The sequence below is a fragment of the Fopius arisanus genome, unplaced genomic scaffold, assembly GCF_000806365.1.
Source record: "Fopius arisanus strain USDA-PBARC FA_bdor unplaced genomic scaffold, ASM80636v1 scaffold00048, whole genome shotgun sequence".
Taxonomy (NCBI): domain Eukaryota; kingdom Metazoa; phylum Arthropoda; class Insecta; order Hymenoptera; family Braconidae; genus Fopius; species Fopius arisanus.
This window is the reverse complement of record NW_011887787.1, coordinates 214,203-235,773: the sequence shown is the minus strand read 5'-3', so window position 1 is coordinate 235,773 and position 21,571 is coordinate 214,203. Positions and strand designations below refer to the sequence as shown.

Here is a 21,571-nt window from a genome sequence, read left to right as displayed (position 1 = left end):
CTCCAAATCTCTCGTGTGTATTAACGCATATGAATTTGTCAGTGTGCAACTACTCGAGCGTGTAATGTACCGTATTCTGCGCACACGCATGTACTTATGTACTCCCATGGCCTCCTGTACTGTTTTATGTATATTTTAATACGTACATTACACGTGTAACTTCTCCCGAAAGGCATGAAACCGAGGCGAAATAACTGAGGCAGTCAATTTTTTTTTGGCACAAGTTTTTTTGCACTGGCAATCACTGAAAATTGATATTTTATGGAATATTTACAATTTTTAAAAGAGTCATAGCGAATTCTACACAGAGAGAAAAAGACTCATGAAATTTTTTATTCCACCGAAAATTAAAGAGAATTACAAATTTTTGTGCACCTGAGGATCAGGTGGATCCGGGGATTTTTTCGTGAATTTTTTATTGAGATAAAAATATTATGGACTGGAGATAATTTGAGTTATTTACTCAACCTTCTGATCTTTATTTATTTATAATTTATTATGTGTATTGAATTTATTACAGTTTATTAGTTAAGGGGAATTACAAATTTTTGCGCAACGAGCAAATGAGGATCAGAGGAATTTGTCATTGGATTTTTAATTGAAATAAAACTATTCCAGAGACTATTTACGTTTTTTATTCAATTCTCCGATTGTTTTAATCAATCCGCGAGTAATTAATTGCAGTGTATTTCCCGCGGTGTAATTAAATTCGGCTCGTTAATTAAAAATGTCATTATTCATCAAATAAATCGCATTCCCTCGCAAAATAAATTTTCTATATCTGGTTTATTATATTTCAGATATTTAAAGTCATAATAATTTAATTCTTATATTCTTAAATTCAATTTCTAAGTATTTTTTAAGTAATTAATATCAGGGCATGTCTAGCTGTGCAATTAAATTTGTTTCAGTTGTTGAGTAAGTCATGATTTATAAAAAAAAATTGGATTCACTAGTGTAAATAAATTTTCCTCGTTTATTATATTTGGGGTACTTGAAGTGATAACTGACCTTCTTGGTGGATTGTCACAATATACAGGTATATAATTCGGAATGCATTCTGCCAACGTGCCTTTTCGATGGCAGTCGACCCTCGGGAATTTTTTTGGCAAACGTTCAACTGCGACAACTGCAACATTGACCTAGAATGGATTATTGATTTATCGCCGGGATAATTTATGAGAGCAGTAATTCATCAAAATCTTTCAATCCTTTTGCGCCATCGGTTAATAGAGGATTAATGAGGTGGATGATATTTCCCAAATCCCTGTTCAATTTTGCTGCCAACTGATATTGCAATTTGCGTGCAATTGACAATTCATGCTAATTATTTCATCGATTTCCCCAAAAGCCTCGATTGAGAGGCTTTTAACCATTTTTCATAAAAACAATTATTCAAATTCATATGAACAACAAATTGTAATTAATCATTTTTAAGATTATTATCATATAATTGTTATTCTTATAGAACAATTCATTGATTTATTGTAGAACTTTTTTTTTTTAGACAACAAATGTTTTTTTTTATTTTTGTGAGAGGGGAGGGAAGAACCGGGAAATTTTGGAGTATTCGGTGAAAATTCGGTTTTTTATAATTAATTAATAATATATTTTAGTCAATGGAGGGTGCAACATGCGAGGGTGAAATATTTCCCCCGAATTTATCGTCTGAAAAAATTCCAATTTTTCAAGTAAATCTCCATTTTTATTGAGATAACTCTCAATTATCTAGGAACTTTCGTTTTCTTCACTGATTTACATATCATGACACATCTTTATACGATGGGTCGTCATGGTAACAACGAAGGGTTGGCATTTCACTCTCTCTTTCTGAATTCTCTGGGCCGTGAGTGAGCGAACACGAGGGGTAACTGCAGGGGTTGGTCTCACCCCGAGACCCGACGAGACTCAAAAGGGCTCATCCGAGCGAGACTGGACTGAACCCACCATTTTCTTAACAGATTACACAAGCCCAACGAGAAGATTCGGTGAAACAGTTACCGATTATGCTCCTTCAACCCCATTTTTTTTTTTTCGTTTTGGTTTCGTCGAGTGCTCAAGGGAAAATTATCGTCATTCTATTTTCGTTGCCCAACCTCTCGCCAGACTTGAGCTACAGAGGACTATCGATTGGTGGAACTTCGGGACGGTTTCCATTTCGTTGGGGTTTAACTCAGTATTTAAAAAATCATGAGTTCCCGGAGAACCGATGGAAGGGAAGTTCAACAATTTCGAGGGCGCACTATTCCCGTCTTCAATTCTCCCCAGAAAATCGGGATTTATCCGATTTTTATTCTGATCTATTGCTATTCCGTAAACTATTTCGATTTTTAAAAGAATCGTTTAACACTTTCATTTCCATAAAATATTATAAGTTATAATTATTTTCTCTCGCAAATTGGTATATTGATTAACCGATCAGATTGATGATTCATGATTTAATTAATCTCAATTAGAGTAGATGGCTTCAGAGGACTCGCCGCGATGGAGTCCCCAGTTGTCATAATTAAATACCAGACAAACAAAAAGTGGAAACTGAAAAATAATAATACTGTCGCGGATAGTATGTTCTTGGAATAAAAACGGCATATTGTATCCACGGTTTAATGCTCACACGCGAGTTCGCGTGACCCGGGCTCCAGCCGTAAAAGCGAGAAAGAGAATTTAGTCGGGATGGAACGTGGGGCGGATACTCCCGGAAAATGAGCCTCTGGATATCGATCCCTTCTTTGTTCCTCTCGGTATTTTCGATGAATCTATCACCCCATCGTTGACCAAGTCAACTTTCCAAAACACTTTGATCCGGATGTTTGAGGGGAAAAGGATCATTATTATTGTCTGACATCGGCGCCAGGATGTCCCAACTATAATTCAAACATCATCAGCAAAAATTCATCATTTATACTACACCACTAAATCGATATTCCCGGATTCATCGATTTTATCAAAATTTATTGATTACTTTTTTTCGTTGAATTAAAAAAATTATGGACATCATTAATAACTTAATTATTTATTTATTTATATTTACCCAAATGGCTATATGATTACGTCTTTTTATCTCGGGTAAAAAAAATTGTCGTCGAAATAATTTTTCAAATTTTTCCAAATTGGAAAATTTTTCCAAAAAAAAAATAACGAAATTTTTGGGGAAATTATTGAAAGTGGATTGACAGTTGGTGAAAGTTATTGAAAAATTACTGCATTAAAAATCGAGGACTATATTACAATATTATAAATATTGTTCTCCTTTTATTTATAAGATGAATGCTTGTTGTATTCTAAAAGCGAATTGCACATTTCTCATTGAAATGCAAAATTTTTTCCAACATATTGTTCTCCACTTGTTCAGTAGTCATGATCCACGTGACAGCCCAAGGAATTCCGACAGTCCACTCATAAAACCTGGTAATCTAAATTATTCCTAGAATGCGGAAGATGTTTTCTCTCGTTTTTCTTCTCCATCCACTTTATTCCTCTCCGTTTATTCTCTAATTTTTTTCTCTACGGTCACGTTTTCGAGGGTTTTCTGGAGAGGGATTACGAGTCTAGTTTTTCACTATGCAGGATATGAAGGGAAAAAGGGCGGGGAGTTAGTGGACAATGAAAAAAAAAAGAGGAGAATGACAGCTGGGGGAATTAACGAGTAATGAGGGGGGCACCTCTCTAGGTGACACGCGCCCTATTTTATTCATTCATTTTTTTTCATTTTCCAGAGACGCTGGGGAATGTTCAATAGTCGTGCTAATGATACTCAATTATTGTCTGTCATTTTTCGGGACAGTTGGTGTAATTATTGTCAGTCATTATTCTCTGTTCAAACATTTACAATAAATGGGAGATAAATTTATGAATTATTTGAGAAAATGTTCATTGATATTTCAACAGTGGAAAGGTGAAACAATTTCACGTGTCAGTTTTCATTGAATACCTTGGAAACCTTGGAACATCTCGGAATTTCCCTGAGGAATTTTTTTCCCGCAGCAAGAACCAGAAAAAAGTCCCCGAAAGAATTTCGCTATTCCTCTTCCATGCGGAGATATTTCTATGAAATTCAATTGAATCCCAGATGATATTAAGCAGTAGCTGACGAGTGTGTTGGAATTTATGAAAATAATCTGGAGAAATCTCCCACATTCCCATCACCTCCGGCATCTCCACAAGCTGAAGAAAATCCCACAAAGGCCTTTATCGAAGTTGGCCTTCACCTGATTGAAAACTCAACAAACTTTCCTAATTACTTACCCCCACTCAAGCGTTAACATGCACGTTAACACAATCCTTTCATGTCCAGTAACCAGTTCCCCTTGAATGCCCCTAAATTTCAAATTTTTCATCCAAAAACTGAACAAACAGATTTTTTTCACTCCCATTCACGACTTCCTAATTAAATTTCCCACACAATCATGGCACTCCCCTAAATATTCTCCTGAACCTGGTAGCTCTCGGGTCCTGAAAAATTCAATTCATCTCGGTTTAATGAAATTTTCCTGGTTACCAAAAAAAAAAAAAAACAATGTTAATTCTATGAGGAAAATTGTTGAGATACTCCCGGGGAGAGGGAATGCTTGTGTTGACGGGGTATAGTACACGCGAAGAAATTCCACCATCTCGTTAACCAGGTTGTACATTGTCTCCGGTGCAAGCCTAAGTGAATTATTTCTGCTTCAATAGCCTCAAAGTATCTCCAACATCAGAAAATAGTCCAACAAAAATTCCTTTCCATTCTCATTTGTTAATGGAAAAATATTCGACTTATTTTCAATTTTCTGCTTGATTAATTACTGTTTCGATAGAGCATTGAGAAGTTTAGAAATCATTGGACAATTGAATGGGGGAAGAAATTTAATACGTGCCTTTTTTTTTATTGCGAGACAGCAGAATATGCAGAAAAACAACAAAAGCCAGTGGATGTAGTTATAACGCCTTTGAGTGTGAGTACACGTCACTCGTGGGGTACCTCTTGTATATAAAAGAACTTTCCTCTGCTCGGGGCCAAATAGAGTGGTGAACAAAACAAGAGGAAAAGAAAGAACAAAGAAAAATTGTGCGGCAATGAATTGCGGTGGATCAGCGAATTCGGGGGGAGACCTCTTCATAAACACTTTATTACTTGTCCCAAAGGAGTCATTTGTCTTTGTCGTCACTGATTTACTCGCTATTTGTTCGATTTTTTTTCTGTTTGACGTTCGACTGTTGAGGGCTTACCGGAAAGGGGTCGTAGGGGCAATAATAATAGAGAGTTGGGGGTGGATTTTTTTTTAAATTCAAGATTAATGAAAAAAAAAAATTGACAGCGGTGGGATTCGAACCCACGCCCTTTCGGACTGGTGCCTAAAACCAGCGCCTTAGACCGCTCGGCCACGCTGCCTTCTAACAAAAAAATATATTAATTATTCTATTTAACTTGTCTCTGTCAAGACTGCACGAGTACACGTAATTATGCACTTTAAATTGTACACTTTTAATTATGGTTATGCAATTGTAATTCGGGTTTACTTTTTTCCTCTGTGTTTTATATCTTGAATTCTAAGAACGATAGAAAAACTTTTATCGATATCTTTTTTGTAGTTTTATTCGCGCGATGAGAGATGTGAAAAAAGGAATGACTAAAATTCCCGCATCTCTCTTAGATCTCGAGATATCCATCGATAACGAGGGATAGTCAAAATTGATTTATCTCGGTTTATCATTTTATCACTGAATTGTTTCCTTATTTTTGTAAACGGAAAATCATATTTTAATGGAGAAAACAGATTTTTCACCAGTAGCAAATGTAAGAAATGCAACTGCATGATTGTAATTCGCGATTTAAATAAAAATAACAAATTCAAAAGGGAGGCGTCAAACGGTTAAATGGAAAAATTTCAGTTATTCACAAAATTTCACAATTGCTATAGTAATATAAAAATTTCTCACTCTGTGGGACGAGCAATGTCACTCCCGACTGCATGGAAAATGGAAAAATTTTCATGCAACTGGGGGAGTGCACAGCTGCAGTGCTTCATCTATGGATTTCACGTACACCATTAAATCGGTGTCACATGCTAAAGAAAAACGATTCGTTTATCCCCGTGAAATTGACGCCCATCTCCCCCTCCACTGCTCATTCTACCTTTCATCCCCGAGGTCAATAAATACTATGGATTCAACTCTTCGAATGAGAAATTTAATGATCTGAAAGAAGCGAAATCCCCTCCATTCGCAGAATAAATCATTTTTGCATGAATGAGATTTTTTTCACAAAAAAAAAAAATGGACATTGGATTTTTATTACAGAGTAGAATTGAGAAACCATGATTGGATTTATAGGATTATTCATGATTATTTATGATTATTTATGATTATTGATGATTATTTATGATTATTTATGGATCATGATCAATTACGTATTGACTGTAATTGTTAGTTTTTGTAGAGTTGTGCTTTCGTGGAATTTTGAAAATTATAGGGACAGTTATGGATGATAAACAAAAATGATAAAAGGAACAAACAGGAATAGCTTGAAGGAGTGGATGGGGGGAGGCAGTGATTCTACGACAAATTGAAAAAGTTTTTGAATTATTTTATCAGCATCCTGCGTCACTGTTTTAGCGTAGAACATTCGGTTCATTTTGCCACCGCAGACGAGTTCTCAACTGAATTATTTGCGTTTTTCAGCACCGATGAATATAAAGAAGTCAATCATTTTGTTCACTGAATATGAGGAAAAACCCGAGTGATGTCATCTTTCAGCTCTAGTCAGACCCAGTGACTCGATGAAAACGAACAAGCCTGTCATTTTTTGATGATCGATGCTTTTCATGTGAATTGCAATCCACCCATGTAGGTTGAGCCACTCCCTCAATGTGTAACATCATCCTTCCATGGATACAACTTCATTTTTCATTTCTTGATGAAGCTGAAAGAAGTGTATTTGTTTCATCAATTCCTTGTTCACTCCCACAAAATGCGGGAGAAGTAATGAATTTTACCTCGACACGATAAAAAAATTCTGTTTCTTTTTTGAAAAAGGAAGTTGTAACTAGCCCTCCTCTCTATCGATGAGAAAAAAAAGGTTTGATTTTGATTAGATTAGATTTGATATCTCAAATGATAACACCCCATACGTGTGAGCTCAGGCGCGGCGTCCGCCATTTACGCTAGTAAATAAAAAAATGAAGAAAATTATGTGATGAAGAATGAAGATTTCAGTCAGATGATTCAGCATGAAACGCGAAGATTTATTTTCTCCCAGGAAGTGTTTTTATATCTCCCGTCGCATTTACGACCGCAAATGGGTGAAAATGCTCTGGGAGACGTGAATTACGATTTCAATACCGTAAAATATGAGTGACTTCTCTCTTAGTCCTCATTTTTATTTCTAAGTATTTGTACAATTGTTTTTTTCTTCTCGTATTGAACAACTTCAGCGTGGCATAAAGATGGTAACGATGCTCTTCATATTTAACTCCCCCACAAGCTTGTAAAAAACATCAAGTGCTCAAACTCCCTACCTAAAGTGGCCCTGGAAGCATATGTCATAGCGAATATTTTTTTTCTCAAGCCTGAAAAAAAAAGAGGGGGGTTGAGTAGAATATTTGCACTAGGGGAACCAAGAGAGAGGCATGAATTTAAAAAGAGATGATGTTTACTCGATGAGACACTTGATTTTCTCAATATGAGGCGTGCTGAATTGTTATCCCTCCACCCCAGGGACCGAACAAGGGATCATAAAAAAAAATAAGTAAGACCCTGCTGTTTTAATTGCACCAAGGAACAAGTGAAAGTAATCCTATAACAGGGTTCGAGTGAATTGAGAAGACTGAGAGAACAAAAGGACAAGTTCAAGATGAATTTCTCCTTCGGGAATAATTGCCTATTAAGCCGATTTCATTTCTATTCCGTTGAGCATTTCTTTATCAATCAGAATTACTACCGATATATAAAAAATAATTATTCCTGAGGATTCAAGTGAAAATCTTTTGTTAAAGGCATTTTTTATAATTTATTCATCGGATTCGTTGGATTTTTTTTATATTTACATAATATTTATGGAGATGTCGAAAATTATTGGAAATGGAATACTTTGAGTGACTGGTAATTCCAAAATGGGGCCTGAGTGCAGGAGAGTTTTTAATTGTAAATGTACAGAAGAATTTAACTGGAAAGAACAACTCCTGGTACTTCAAGATCCTTGAGACTGAATAAGTCGGATTCTTTTAAAAGTTTCTTCAAAATTTCTCAAGTCCACTCGCAGCCTTCAATTCAGCAAAGCTATCGCACAGGAAATAACGAAAGTTTCTGCATCAATATAAAAATATTGATCCATCTAGGCTAGATTATAAAAAATTGACAAGAGAAAAATGAACTTTTGAGAAATTCCACTCTCTTTCTGCACTCAAGAACATTTCCTCAAATCGAACCAACAATTATAAACGAAAGTTCTTTCCTTCACAAATAAAACATCCGACGTTTGATATCCACCCCGAGTCTTTCATCTGCATCACAAAAGAAGAATAAACTGAAATGATATTAACATTCAAAAGAACTTTTATTTCAAAATGGTAAAAGAAATTTGCAAGAATCATGGTGAGGAATCAGGCCTCGGAAATGCAGTAGACCGACGAGATTCAGATAGAGTACATCCCAAACTATTGTGGAATTAATTAAATCTTTGATTACCATAACAACGGGAGCAGGACCACAGCATCTCACTGCGGTAACAAACTGCCGTAAATTCAACTATAATAAGATAGTTTTGGTTCAATTCGAATTTAACCACTCGCTCCATGAATTAATAAACAAATAATTCAATTAAAACAAAACCACTTCCCCCACCAAAACTACATAATAATAATCCACAATAATAATAATCATTGCGTTATTAATTGACAAAAAAAAATTGGATTGATGTCGAGGATTTATTTTTTTGAGTGAAGACTTTGGGTGAGACTTTGGTGTCATCAGCTTCTGGGGATGACTTAAAAATTGGAGAATTATTTCTCGTGATTAATCCCTGAGTTTTCTTCCGGAGTGAGACAAATAGTCATGTGGGATTCCTGCAGCTAATTTGAAACGCTTCAAGTGGTTTAGACGTCGGTGCAGATGTCGTTATATATCTCCAACTGGACCACTGCCAAGAACACGTCCTGATGCTGCGACTGATCTAGTTGACGTTTCGGTATCATCGCTGAATAATAATAAACAGAGTTTTTTTTAAAACGGTTAATTCGTCCTGTGGATTGTTTACCTGAAAATGGTATGGTGTCAGGTAATGTGAAATTAATCACCGGTAATCAGTGGTGCACGAGAGCTCAGTGGAGAAGCTTTGGTCGTCCAGTGGAAAGTGGTCGTTTTTTCTCCACTGATGGCAGATACTCAGCTCCAATTCACCTCCATATATAAACCAGCGGATATCACCCTTTACTCCACGTTGAAAAGGTTAACTCGGGTCAATTTTACGCTGCCATTGGTGCGAATGAGGGTTGTTCACCTGTGTATCATCTGGACTTTGTTCAAATACAGAAATTTAATGAGGGAATCGTCTCAATCCCCTGTATACACGTGAAGTCACACCATCCTCTGAGGTATTCCGATAATCGATAATAATACGAATCGAGATATAATTCTGTTTGGGTAAAAAAGTGCGGATTTTATCAGAGAAATTTTCTCTTCTCTTCATTTTTGTCTTGGAATTCCTTTGTCTGCGTTCTCTCGATTTATATTCATTGTCATAAAAAAATATTTCTGGTATTGTTGAAAGACGGAATGCAGACTCGTTATCCAAGCAGTACTTGTCGTTATTTTATTCTCGTGAATTTTGCGTGCTTCACGCGAGATCATCTAACTTAGATTACTGCATTATTTATTAAGTGAACCTTGATGAGAACGCAAAGTCATTTGCCTGATTATTAATCATCCTGGAGAATTTTCCATGAACATTCTGAATATCCATGGTATCAATAAAAAAATCTCCAGACAATTTTTTGTTTTAATTGTATTAATTCTGGAATTCGTTTCGTGGAGAAGAGATAAAAGGGAGAAATCGTAAATTCTGATGATGATGATGAAAATGATTAATCATTATTTTGGATGGTGATGGCATGAATGAGGAAAACGTCAGGATATAGTTTTTTTTACTGGATTAATTTCGGAATTTCTTCCCCTGGAGATGAGGTAAAAGGGGAAGAGTCATTTGAAGTTGGAGGGAATTAGTGGATTAAGTGTGCGGGGGAGGATTGTAAGGCCCAAGGGTAGTTATAGGATTCTGTAATGAAGGAAATGGGTTTGGGGTGCGGCTGGAGTTAATGGAGGCACTCCCTGTGACACATACGTACTCAAGGAAATCGAGGGAATCTTTACTCTCGTCGCAATCCCTCAGGCTGAGGATTAATATGTACCACCAAGTGATAAGTCAATGTGTGAATTCGCGTGTAGATGAAGGAGTTGTTCTTCTGTTGTTCGAGTAACTCGGGTAATTGGGTTCTTGCTGGAGTCAGATTGTAGATTTCTCCAGTTTGTTGATGCAATGTACGTTTAAACCGAGAGAATATCAGGTGAAGAGTATGAAGTGCAAGTACTCAACATCCACATGAAAAAAATTTGTAATACAATTTGTGGATCTGTAATCGTATGGTGCAGTGGCAGTTCACGAATGTTTAACAATAAATAGGAGTGGGAGTTAAAAACAATAGAATTATTCATTAATTAAATTTTCCTATCACGCCATTTGTGACTCTTTGTTATTGTACACAAATGATTTTTTTTATGAACGAAACAAATAATTCAAAATCAACGTCAAATGGTAAATTCAATTCTTTGTTTGAACGATCGTACAAAGGAGCCATTATCAATATTTTCCCGGGGCATTTGAGTGAAACGAAATAAATAATCAGCAATTCATCACTGATCTAGTTCTTTCTCCCCCCAATTACATATCCATGAATAAATAATCTTCTATTAAAAAGCAACATTATATTCCAAGTGAATAATATTTATCAAAATCTATTATTTCATCACTTTTTAGAATCTGTATTGATATAATATTATAACAATATTATTATGGTATTAATATTATTGCATTATTATTTTCGTGTGACTATTATTATCAAAATAATATTTTAGAGAAAATCGAAGAGTTGTGATAGAGTACTGCAGGGAAAATGAGTGAATGTAAAGAAAATCAGGTGAATATATTCTATTGAATGGCACAGGCATCTCTTATTTCAATATAAAAATTCTTTGAAGGCCTAACAGACGCCGATATGTGTTCATTGAACTTCAAAAGCTCCATGCGAATAAATCCTAGCTCATTCACATACACATGATCATTGGAATAGTTATCTGAACCTCAATGGAAAGCAAATCATGATATGATGATATGGTGATTCCACTAGTTCTCGGCACTCTATGCAAGAGACTTTTATTACCTTCAAATAATCATTACGATCTCACTAATTAGGAGTTGGTAAAACGATAAATTAATACATTTATTTAGTTATTTATTTATTTATATATTTATATAGTGCTTAGATTGAGCACCCCCTCAAGATAATTAATGTACATTTCAAATAGATTCGGCAATTAGTTATTAAACTTCGTTGTTCATTAATTTTGTTAGTGGATAATTCATTTTTTTAACAACTTGTTAGCGGAGTTCAACACCTAGTCGTTGAAATTCAACAGAGATTCTTCTCCCTGAGAGACGAATTCACTCGTGTGTTGAATTGAGTTTATTCAGGGACAACGTCACCCGTTTACATACCCTGAGCAATAGAATTTTTACGCCATTTCTAAAATAACGTTTTTACGACTATTTGTTTATAGTCTTCACAATTGTGGAAAGATGCATTTGAAATCTTACGTCGAGGGATCTATTTTATAGTCACACACTGCAACTTTCCATATCACAATTCTTCGACTGTGACTTAAATATTTCAGTCAAATGTCTATTTATTTTATGACTCTTTTATTTTCCCTAGATTTGTAATAAAGCTACTCAAAGCAGCTTAACTTTTCATCACCCTAGTCCTCCACTTTGAGAATGCGCTCATATGATAAATGCATGGAAATAACTATTTATTATGCAGCAGCAGGATACAGGGATTACGTTGTTTTTCAAAAATAAATATTAGTTCTCCCTAAAAATCTAGAAAAAACCGTAAATTCGCGGATAGGATTAATAAAATAAGAATAATAATATATAATATATAAATAATACACAAGAATAATAAAGAAAACTCCATACTCCTAATGAGAATAATTATTAAAAAAAGTTCTACAGAACTAATTACGTACTTTAATCAGTGCACTCCATAATTTCAATCCGAATTTCCCGTAAAAAATTACGATTCCGCCCCCTGAATCGTGTCAATGACTCCAGTAATTGCTGAGGGAATTGTTTGATTTTTACCGCCCCCTTTTCACCGCGTATTTGTGAAAAAAAATATTATCGTGAGTGCTTACAAGTCTTTCACGGAAAACATCAATAGAGAAACATTTTTCAATTTTTCCACGACGAAGACTCCGATAAAATTGTGCACTTCCATTCAATAAAAATAAAATGAGAAAAAAAGATGAAAATAAAAAAAAAGAACAGGGGTTATCGACAATAGCATTTTCGATTGAATTAAAGGGATAAAAAGAGGTTGAATCCGGGGCATTGGGGGCTAGTGCCCGACAAATCGAGTCATCAGTGTGCGGGGCCTTTTTATAAAGCTCTCACTGGTTTTCTCACAGCATCAAAAGCTAGGTGGATTAAAACCGTGCCACGGCATTCAGAACCTCTCAAACCCCCGACGTTTCATTATCCACACGATTTTCCACTGAAATTAAACAAAGCAAACAAATAGGAGAAGTAAATATATTGAAATAAAAAGGACTGCCGGGTTGTTGACGTTTTTCGCGTCTATTTTCCCCGGAAAACCAACGCGATATGAACAACTTGGGGAGATATGGCCGACACGAGGCAGGACACAATTTTTCCCCCCTCTTTTCTTTTTTTTTCTTTCTTTTTTTTTCAAGGAAAAAACTCGAGGGCTGGAGAAATTTATCACCGGATTTCGCCGCCTCCGTTTCACCTCCGTTCACGTGGTGTTGAAACTCCAAATGATGCTCTTCTTGTAATCCCTGAATTTTCAACTCACCAACACATTTTTTTTCCCAGTGTATTATCCAATTTTAGGTGTAATTATTTTGGAAAATTATAAGTGGGTTATTCAATGGTTGATTTTCGGATAATTTCACATTTCAATTTTTAATTTAATATTTAATATAATATTTTAATTTTCAATTTTTAATTCAATTTTTTTAGAAATTGAATTAAAAATTTCACGAAATTTGCATAAGTTGTAATTATTTAAAACAATTATGAATAACAAGGGTTATTCAATAATTTAAATCGAGTCAACAAATTTTTCAATGAATTTCTTAGTGAACAGTGAGTTATTAATTACGAAATTTTCAGATTATAAAGGATGATAAAAATCCTCAATGCAGTAATGGGGTAATGAATTTCATAAATGAATGAACTTTACACGTAAACCGCTCAATTTTCGTCGGCTTATCTCATTTTGCCACTTGCCTGTTGAATTAATCCCTAAGAAGACCCATAATAGCCTCTTTTTTCTGAAAACAAGAAACAAAATTAGATTTTTTACGAGGCAAAGGAGCTCACGGAGAACTTGATGAGACCTGAGCTTTGGAGTAGAAAAGCCCCTCCAAAACAAGACTCAGTCGTTCCGTATCGATTTTACAAACAGGGAAAGCCATTTACTTTTTTTACACCCAAAACTCCGCGAAATTGCCTCCCTTTAATAACTTGTGCGCAAAATGCCGACGAGAAAATACAACAAATTAGCTTTTCCATTGTCCTATGGGATTCACTCAACATCTTCATTCTTCCATTTTAGGATTAATTCATCTCTTCACGGTTCGTTCACTGCCATTCATTCACTTTAACTCATTATTTCAGAGAACAGGTAAACCGCAAAACGTGTAACTCAACACTGTGAAATCGATAGAGAGAAACATTAGACCACTAGCTCTCGCCATCGGGGAGAACTCCTTGGAAAAGAGGCTGAGCAAGTTCCTCATCAAACTTTGATAAGATCGTACCCCAAAATTGATGCAAACTTCACGATTCAATTTGTCTTTCCTCTAACGAACTTGGTTGAGTCTTTTCTCCGCAGGAAATTCAATTCAGATTTTTTATTATCTCACATCCCACTGATTTGACATATCCTAAATGTTTTTACACAATTTATAAAAAAATCCAAGCCGAGGAAATTAGGAATTACCATAGAAATAATTTTTTTAATTATTACTACAAAAGCACTGAAGACATATTTTTAATATATCAAATAAAATATCTTCTTTCTTTAATATTGTCAATAGGCGATTAAACATATGTAAAATCTATTAAGCATATAGAATGTTTATATATTAAAATAATATATGTGACTATATCTTATAGATTGATCTTAAAAATGTTGAACGAAAATTTATTAAAGCTTTATTCCGTTCTGTTCTTGCAATTGAAAAAAATCTATGGAAAAAGTTATAATATATTTTCGCTCAACTTTTTTCTCATGAAGCCAGGAGCACTCGTCTCCAAGATAATGGCGTAATGGTCTATCTTTTGAATGCCTTGCCCTATTTCAACTCCAATCTAAAATGGAAAACATAAACTTATGAAATACACGGCAATAAGTAACTCAACTGCAGATTCATGCAATAAATTTTCGAATAAAAAATGCAGATGCATTGTCAGATACAGGGACAACATCCGTTATGTGCTCCTCATGGGATATTGGAAAAACAATTACCGCTGGTATATGTACATTGAGCATTTACGATCGCTCCCAGTCCCTCACTATTTCTTCCTATATCTTCATTGAATTTGACTTTGGGACAGACTCAATGCAGAGCGAAAAGTGAATTTCAGAAGGAGCATATAGATTCATTCACCTATACGGTAAGCCAATGCGATTATCCTCTGGGTATTCTAGAGTTTCTGTCCTCAAGATAGGAGAGGATAAGAAAATTATAGTTTAGAAAGTGGCTTTGAAACTTGGTCGCATCGGAGTTGCTTCGTCTTCAGCATCGATTATCGATGAATCGCGATGAGTTGATCTTGAATATTTAAGACTCCTTACGTGAGATCATCAGCACCAGTCCTTCCATATCGAACTAACAACTGTAATTACCGTAATACGTCTAATTATAATGGTATGAAAATTACAGAAATGTCTTCTACATTTCCCTCTTCGTGGAGGTAAACCAGAGAAATTGAATCCTAACCAATGACTAATTAATTATGACAATAATAATTAATTACGTAATTCATTACATATGTGATTATCCACTTGTTTGGTATAGGCTGCGTGCGTTTTTAGTCCTGATGATTTATTGATGGATTTATTAATAGATCTGATAGATCTGATAGATCCTCATCATTCAGCCCATGTTTTCAAAAGGGCATGCACGTGTCCAAGGTGGAATTTTCAGCCCACTTCAGTTTGAAATTCTAAACATGACTGCCAGTTTCCGCGTTGCACGTCGTTGGAGCATTTGAGGAACTCATGAGGAAAGGTGCCACGTGTTTGTACATGCATCGTGCATCAACCCAGGAGAGGACATCCTGTCCATTCTGATAGCTGTACATGTGGTATCATCAGGTTTGTGGAGAAATTTCGTCATACCGATCAGATGCGTTCAAATTCCACGTTGAAATTCAAAATTTCTCATCTCTAAAATTTTACGTTAAAAAAATCGCCACCCATTTTTTAACTGCAGAATTGTTCCCACGTGACAACAAAAAAAAAACAATTACCCAACAATAAATAATGATAATTAATTAGATCATTATTAATTATGAATAATCGCTTGGTAATTGGTTGGAGGATTGACACGCGGAATAATTAATATTTTTTCGGTGTTAGAATCAATTTAAAGTAAAAAAAGTCAGTAAAATTATTGAGTTGATGTTGGATGATTAATTGGAGGAGTTGAATGATGAAAAATGGATGTAATTATCTGCAGTGAGTGGAAGTAAGAATTCGGGAAAGATATTTTTGGTGGTGTTCATAAACAGAAGACAATGGGATTGAGGAGATATTTCATGGGGGAATAGAACGGAATTGTTTGCGACGGGACAAGACAAACACTGACCCCAATGAATGGCTATACGTCATATCCTATCCTCGAACGATTCAATATATCGATGCTAGTGGTTTATATGCAGTTGAACAGGATTCACGGAGGAGTAATAGGGCGGAGGGTGTAGGGAGGACTAATTCACTTGCGGTGTCCTTCCGATTCCCAATATCCCGGTAAACAAACCGTGTAGCTTTGGATTTACTCGGGTGTATCGTTGTCGTGTATGTCAACTTTTCATGACGCACTGCTATTCTATTTGAGTTTATGAACGGTCGATACACCTCGGCATTTTCAATCACGAAATCTCAATCGAAATCAAAACTCAAAAAAAAAAAAAGAAGGAAATTCCTTCCATAAAAACGGGATGCAATAAAACTGATGAAATATATTTATCCATAATTCTAATTTGTATTGAAAAATTTTTTATTGCATTTTTGGTAAAAAATTTTTTTATTGAGAAAAAGTTATTTATACATATAGATAAAATTTGATAAACCAATATAAAATTGATATATATATATATTTTTTAATATCTCTGGATTTAAACATTTATAGCTTTTTCTCCATTAAAAAAATTTCTATTCAAATTTTTATGTGAAAAAGTGAGTTTTATTAACTAAACTTAACTATTAGTTATGTACCACTATATATAATTATTGTATGATTGTTGTTGTTGGTTGCATAATAATCATGCGATAACTTGATAATCAATTATGCAATTACTAATTTAGCGATTAATAATATAATGAAAGGATCAGTAAAAATTCTTTAGAAGAAAAAATAAATAAAATGTCTGAGATTGGAATATTGATTATTATTAATGATGTAAATGATATTTATGATTACAGAATAGCTCTCACTGGAGCGAGTTCCCAATGACGAAGTGGACATGAGTTGGTCGTCCAGATGGTCACCGTTACGGATTATAATTTTCATTTTGCTAAAATATGGTAAGAAATCGGCAATCACTCAGGCAATTTACGACGTCTCGCTGACGTTGAAGTTGAGTCTCAACTCTACCCTGAAATTTCATGAATGAGTCGTCTGGAAGTTACGCACCTTCATCATACAATTAGCAAAGTTCAATAACTAATATTCGAGTTTGCTGCACCTACACCAATGCAAGACCTAAATACACATTTGCACTCCCAGTGGGAGCAATTCGTTGCCCTTTACACGTGCGTACACATCTATAAGTTATCGCTGTTCGATTAAAAAAACGATCGATAACGGTCGCGACACGTGAGAAAGTCATTGGTATAGAAGTTGAATGAGCTTTCTCATAAAGTTCACACTTTTCTCATTTCGTTCATCCACTAAAAAATAAATTGTCAATTACTACCACTTAATTTTTATTAATTTTCAATTTTTACAACTAAAATTGCCAATAAATTCCCGACCTTTAAAGTGTCTTCTAATTCCATTGAAATTCCTGGAAAAAATGAAACAAGAGTGAAATTTCGATTTATTTTTCCCTGATGGATAAAAAAGAAAAAAATTGTAGTAAAAATTCCGGAAAATTAAATTTTCTCCATGAAACCGAAAATTTTCGGTTCGCGCTGTTATGACGCACCCGGAATTTCCCAAGAGATCGCGGGATAATGTGATATTTCAAAGTACAAGAACCTCACGTCTTCCAAGTCATTAACCGATTTCCCTTACGTCATTTTATTCAATACCCTCAGTGCATTTTTCCACACTTTTTTTATCATCTCGCCGTATGACAACTATCCATAATCCTCAGAAATAATCTCAATTGTTGAATAAATCCTCGTGTGCACATGAAAAATGTTTCGCAATCTACTCAGCGATTGGATGTATTTCTTGGTCCGGGGATATATCATCGAGTGGCATCGTACATCACGGGATTATGTTAGATACAACTGGAGGAAACACCGTATGCACATACGTTTCATTCCATCCACAAGACAAATTATTGGCGATAAAAAGAATAAACACTATCGTCCATTTCTTAAAAACGGAAATCAAGCGCTCAAATGATTCAATCCTAAAGATCCAATCCGAATTCTCTTTGCAATTGTTAAAAAAATATAATAACGTAATGTACCTCAAATCTATCAAGTACATCAAGTACATCAAGTACATCAATTACATAATCTCATTAACATCTCATTAAGACAGAATAATTTGTTGAACAATCGTTTCCGACAATTCTCAACGGAGAAATGATCGTTACATTTGTATTTCCGCTCACTCGGCATTTTTTTTAATCTGAAGAACGTTATCCACCATCTTGGCAGTTTTCACCCTTAGTTTTACGGTTTACAGATTTCCATTTCTTTCCCTGACTCCGTTCTCAATTTTATTTTTGAGAACTGGCAAGAGAACAAGGGGTATAACAACGAGGCTGTATTTTCCGCTCTGGTCATTAAAACTTTAACCTTTGTTTCTCTACCTCTTGTCGTACGACTTTTCCGCAGCCTAGTATTCGTTGATTTCAACGCATTAACCCAGGAGTCAACGGTGTAATAAAATGTTGGGTAAAAGAGTTTAGCTTTGCAATTTGCCACTCGACTATTACTCCAACGAATTGAATGCACGACGGTGGAATTGGATGGAGAAGTGTTTCAAAGACTCAACTTTTCAAAGAATATTCACCTTTATTTAGCTTTGTGTTCCATGAATTAATGTGTCAAAAGGCAGTGCCAGTGGTTTCACCCGATCTCATTTATTCAATATATCCAGAAATTGTTCAATCCATTGTTTTCTCCGCTGAACTGCTGATTTTTTAACACCAGCTCCATTTTCACCTCAAATTTCCTCGACAACCCTTACGATCTCTTGGGAACACCTACACCGAGGATTAAGAAATTTTCATGACCAATAAAAGAATTTTACTCGCACTTCTACCACTTACAATTGTCGAGATGTTATCGTTTATCGTTTATTGGAGTGATTAGCGTCAAATCTTTTTTTACTTTACACACTGCGTGCTAAAGGAGTTCTTAGAAATGATATTTACAAAAATGATATTGATATTTATTATTAATGATATTTATTTTATATATGAGTTGATTATTTATAACAATCTTGACGAATGTATTAAGGATGTTCTGCCCCCTTTTCGCCGAAATCATTTCGCCGAAAAAATAACCTTGGTATTTTGTCATTATTTCATTTACTTGTATTTTTTTTAATTTTTATTAATTTTTGACAAGTGTGAAAAAACCCAAGGAAATTATTACAATTACGAATTATTATTGTCCGATCATGAAATTTTGGGAATCATTAAATAATTATAAAACGATATATTTTTTCGGGCAATCCGATAAACAATTTGTTAATAAATTTAAAAAATACCCATAATTCAGCTAAAAGATGGCGGAATATCCTTCACAGAAACATCACCGAAATGAAATAAAAAAAAATGTGAAAGTTTCTTCGACAACTGAGAAAAGAGGAAATATTGCTGGAAGGTAGGTTCCGCAAATAGATTTTATCTGAAGATGAGAGGAAATTCAAAAAAAGAGGGAAAGGTAAGCGAGCGGTCGCTTTTGGCGGGTAAAAGGGCTGATACTTGAAAATAGAATAGACCGCCTAGATTCTAGAGTCTAGGATAGTGAACGGCCATTGTGTCACTACAGACGAGTGTGCACTCGGAAAAAACAGCTCTCAGGCCTCTTTGCAATGCACTTGGTTAAGGCGTGGAGGATTCTAAGAATAAGAATTGAAAGACCTGAAGAATACTGCATTCTCCAGCACGAGGGCTCACACGAGATAGTGGAAAAACCCTATATATTGGAATTCTGTTGTCGACTTGGGGATTTTTCCACCGGAAAAATATAGGGATCGAGTAATATTGCTGTATGGAAATCATTACGGTATTCCTCGGAGAGTTTTCGACTCTGCGAATGTTCTGCGAAAAATTGCATGTTATATTTATTTTTTTTCTTTATTTCATTGAAGGCTGCGTATTTTTCCCTCAGGCATCTAGGGAGATTAATTTTTTTTCACTCTCACTCCGAGAGGATGTGGAATTATGGTATGAAGAAGGTTTTATTATGAATGTCGGAGAAATAAATGCACCAGTGAATTCGGAGGAATAGATTATACAGAAATTTAAGCACAAGTTTTTGCGAGAACTGGATCGGATTTTTTGTTCAATCGAAAATGAAAATTATGTGGAGGACAAAAACTAGTTGAGAACACCTCAAGCTATTTTATTCCGCAAACTAAGTGAAAACCGAAACAGAAAACCCGCGGAATCCCTCGAGGCCGCTCTCCAAACTACTCCCCGAATTCCTGGAAAAATTTGTCAGAAAATTCTCTACAACTCGCGAACGTCAGAATACGTCAGTCGCAATTAATTTAAACTGCAATTTCTTAAACCTAATTTACGTCTACACTTTTCCGCGGAGAAAAATACGGGGTATGAATTTTTTTAATAGTTTCAAAAGAGAAGATCTCCGATTAATAATATTCCACATTCCCTTTCCATCAATTCACATTTCGTTATTCTTCTCAAAAGTTCAGAAAAAACGACAGAATTTCTATTGTATTCTATTCCAGGACCCTTTTTGGAAATCATTAAATAATGATTAATAATTAAATAATTATTTCACCTCAATCCGTAATTTTCCCTGAAGAGGTGCGAACGATTCTTAATTAAACCTCCAAACATTTTCTTTGGGTACCAACTAAATAATTAAAATAACTTCCTGCAATTTTGTGATGCCGATTTTTCTCTCCGGGTAATCCCCACCCCGTCATCCATCAGAAATAACGGGTCGCGGTTCGTCGACGGCAAATATAGGGACATGTGTCATGTGCAGAGAATTCCCAAGTGTCGGACCACATGGTTTAGTAAATCTACTGCCTCCAATGAGCCTCCCACCAAGACTATTCCTCCATTTTTATTGAATTCACCGAGTGTAATGTTTGATATCATTGGATAAACTACTCGTAACATATCGAATTACACTGGCGCAATCCAAAACATTTATCTGTTTGGATTACAGGGAGTCAAGTGGGGCTTCATCAGTATTTTCTGGGCTTCATCTTCTGTTTCAGGAATTCAAGAAGACGGGGTAGTTGAACTTGATTGGATTTGATTGATTTATCGAAGGGGAATTGTATCCCTGAATTAATGAGTCTTTACATAGCATGTGTGGAATCAGCTCATTGAGATCGATTTAATCCCAATTTCCCTGGAGCGACGGGCCATTTAATTGCAAATATAAACAAATTAATTGATGATTACTGATGCATTACGATTACACGATGTTAAAGTCATTACAAATTGGTGGAGTCATTAGTCAGAATTTGACAGGAATTCTAATTGATGATAGGATATTGATGTCTATAAATTAATCATTTGCTGAAGTTATTGGAGAATGAATAAAAATGAGAGACAATACAGCGAGATTAATGCCCATAGATAATTCCGGGGAACAATTTGAAATAATGGAAA

The 21,571-nt window shown here is 35.1% G+C and overlaps 1 protein-coding gene and 1 non-coding gene across 2 annotated transcripts in view; one reads left to right on the top strand and one right to left on the bottom strand.

Annotated features, from left to right (window-relative positions):
- Window positions 1–21,571, top strand: part of gogo (golden goal) — a 43,820-nt gene that overhangs the window by 7,022 nt on the left and 15,227 nt on the right. The window contains exon 2 of the mRNA XM_011306462.1: window positions 16,989–17,090. Within this exon, the coding sequence (XP_011304764.1) occupies window positions 17,030–17,090 (61 nt within the window). The 5' untranslated portion in view covers window positions 16,989–17,029. The remainder of the gene's footprint in view (window positions 1–16,988; window positions 17,091–21,571) is intronic.
- On the bottom strand, window positions 5,292–5,371 carry TRNAL-UAG (transfer RNA leucine (anticodon UAG)). The gene has a single exon. It is a non-coding gene; the product is annotated as a tRNA-Leu (tRNA).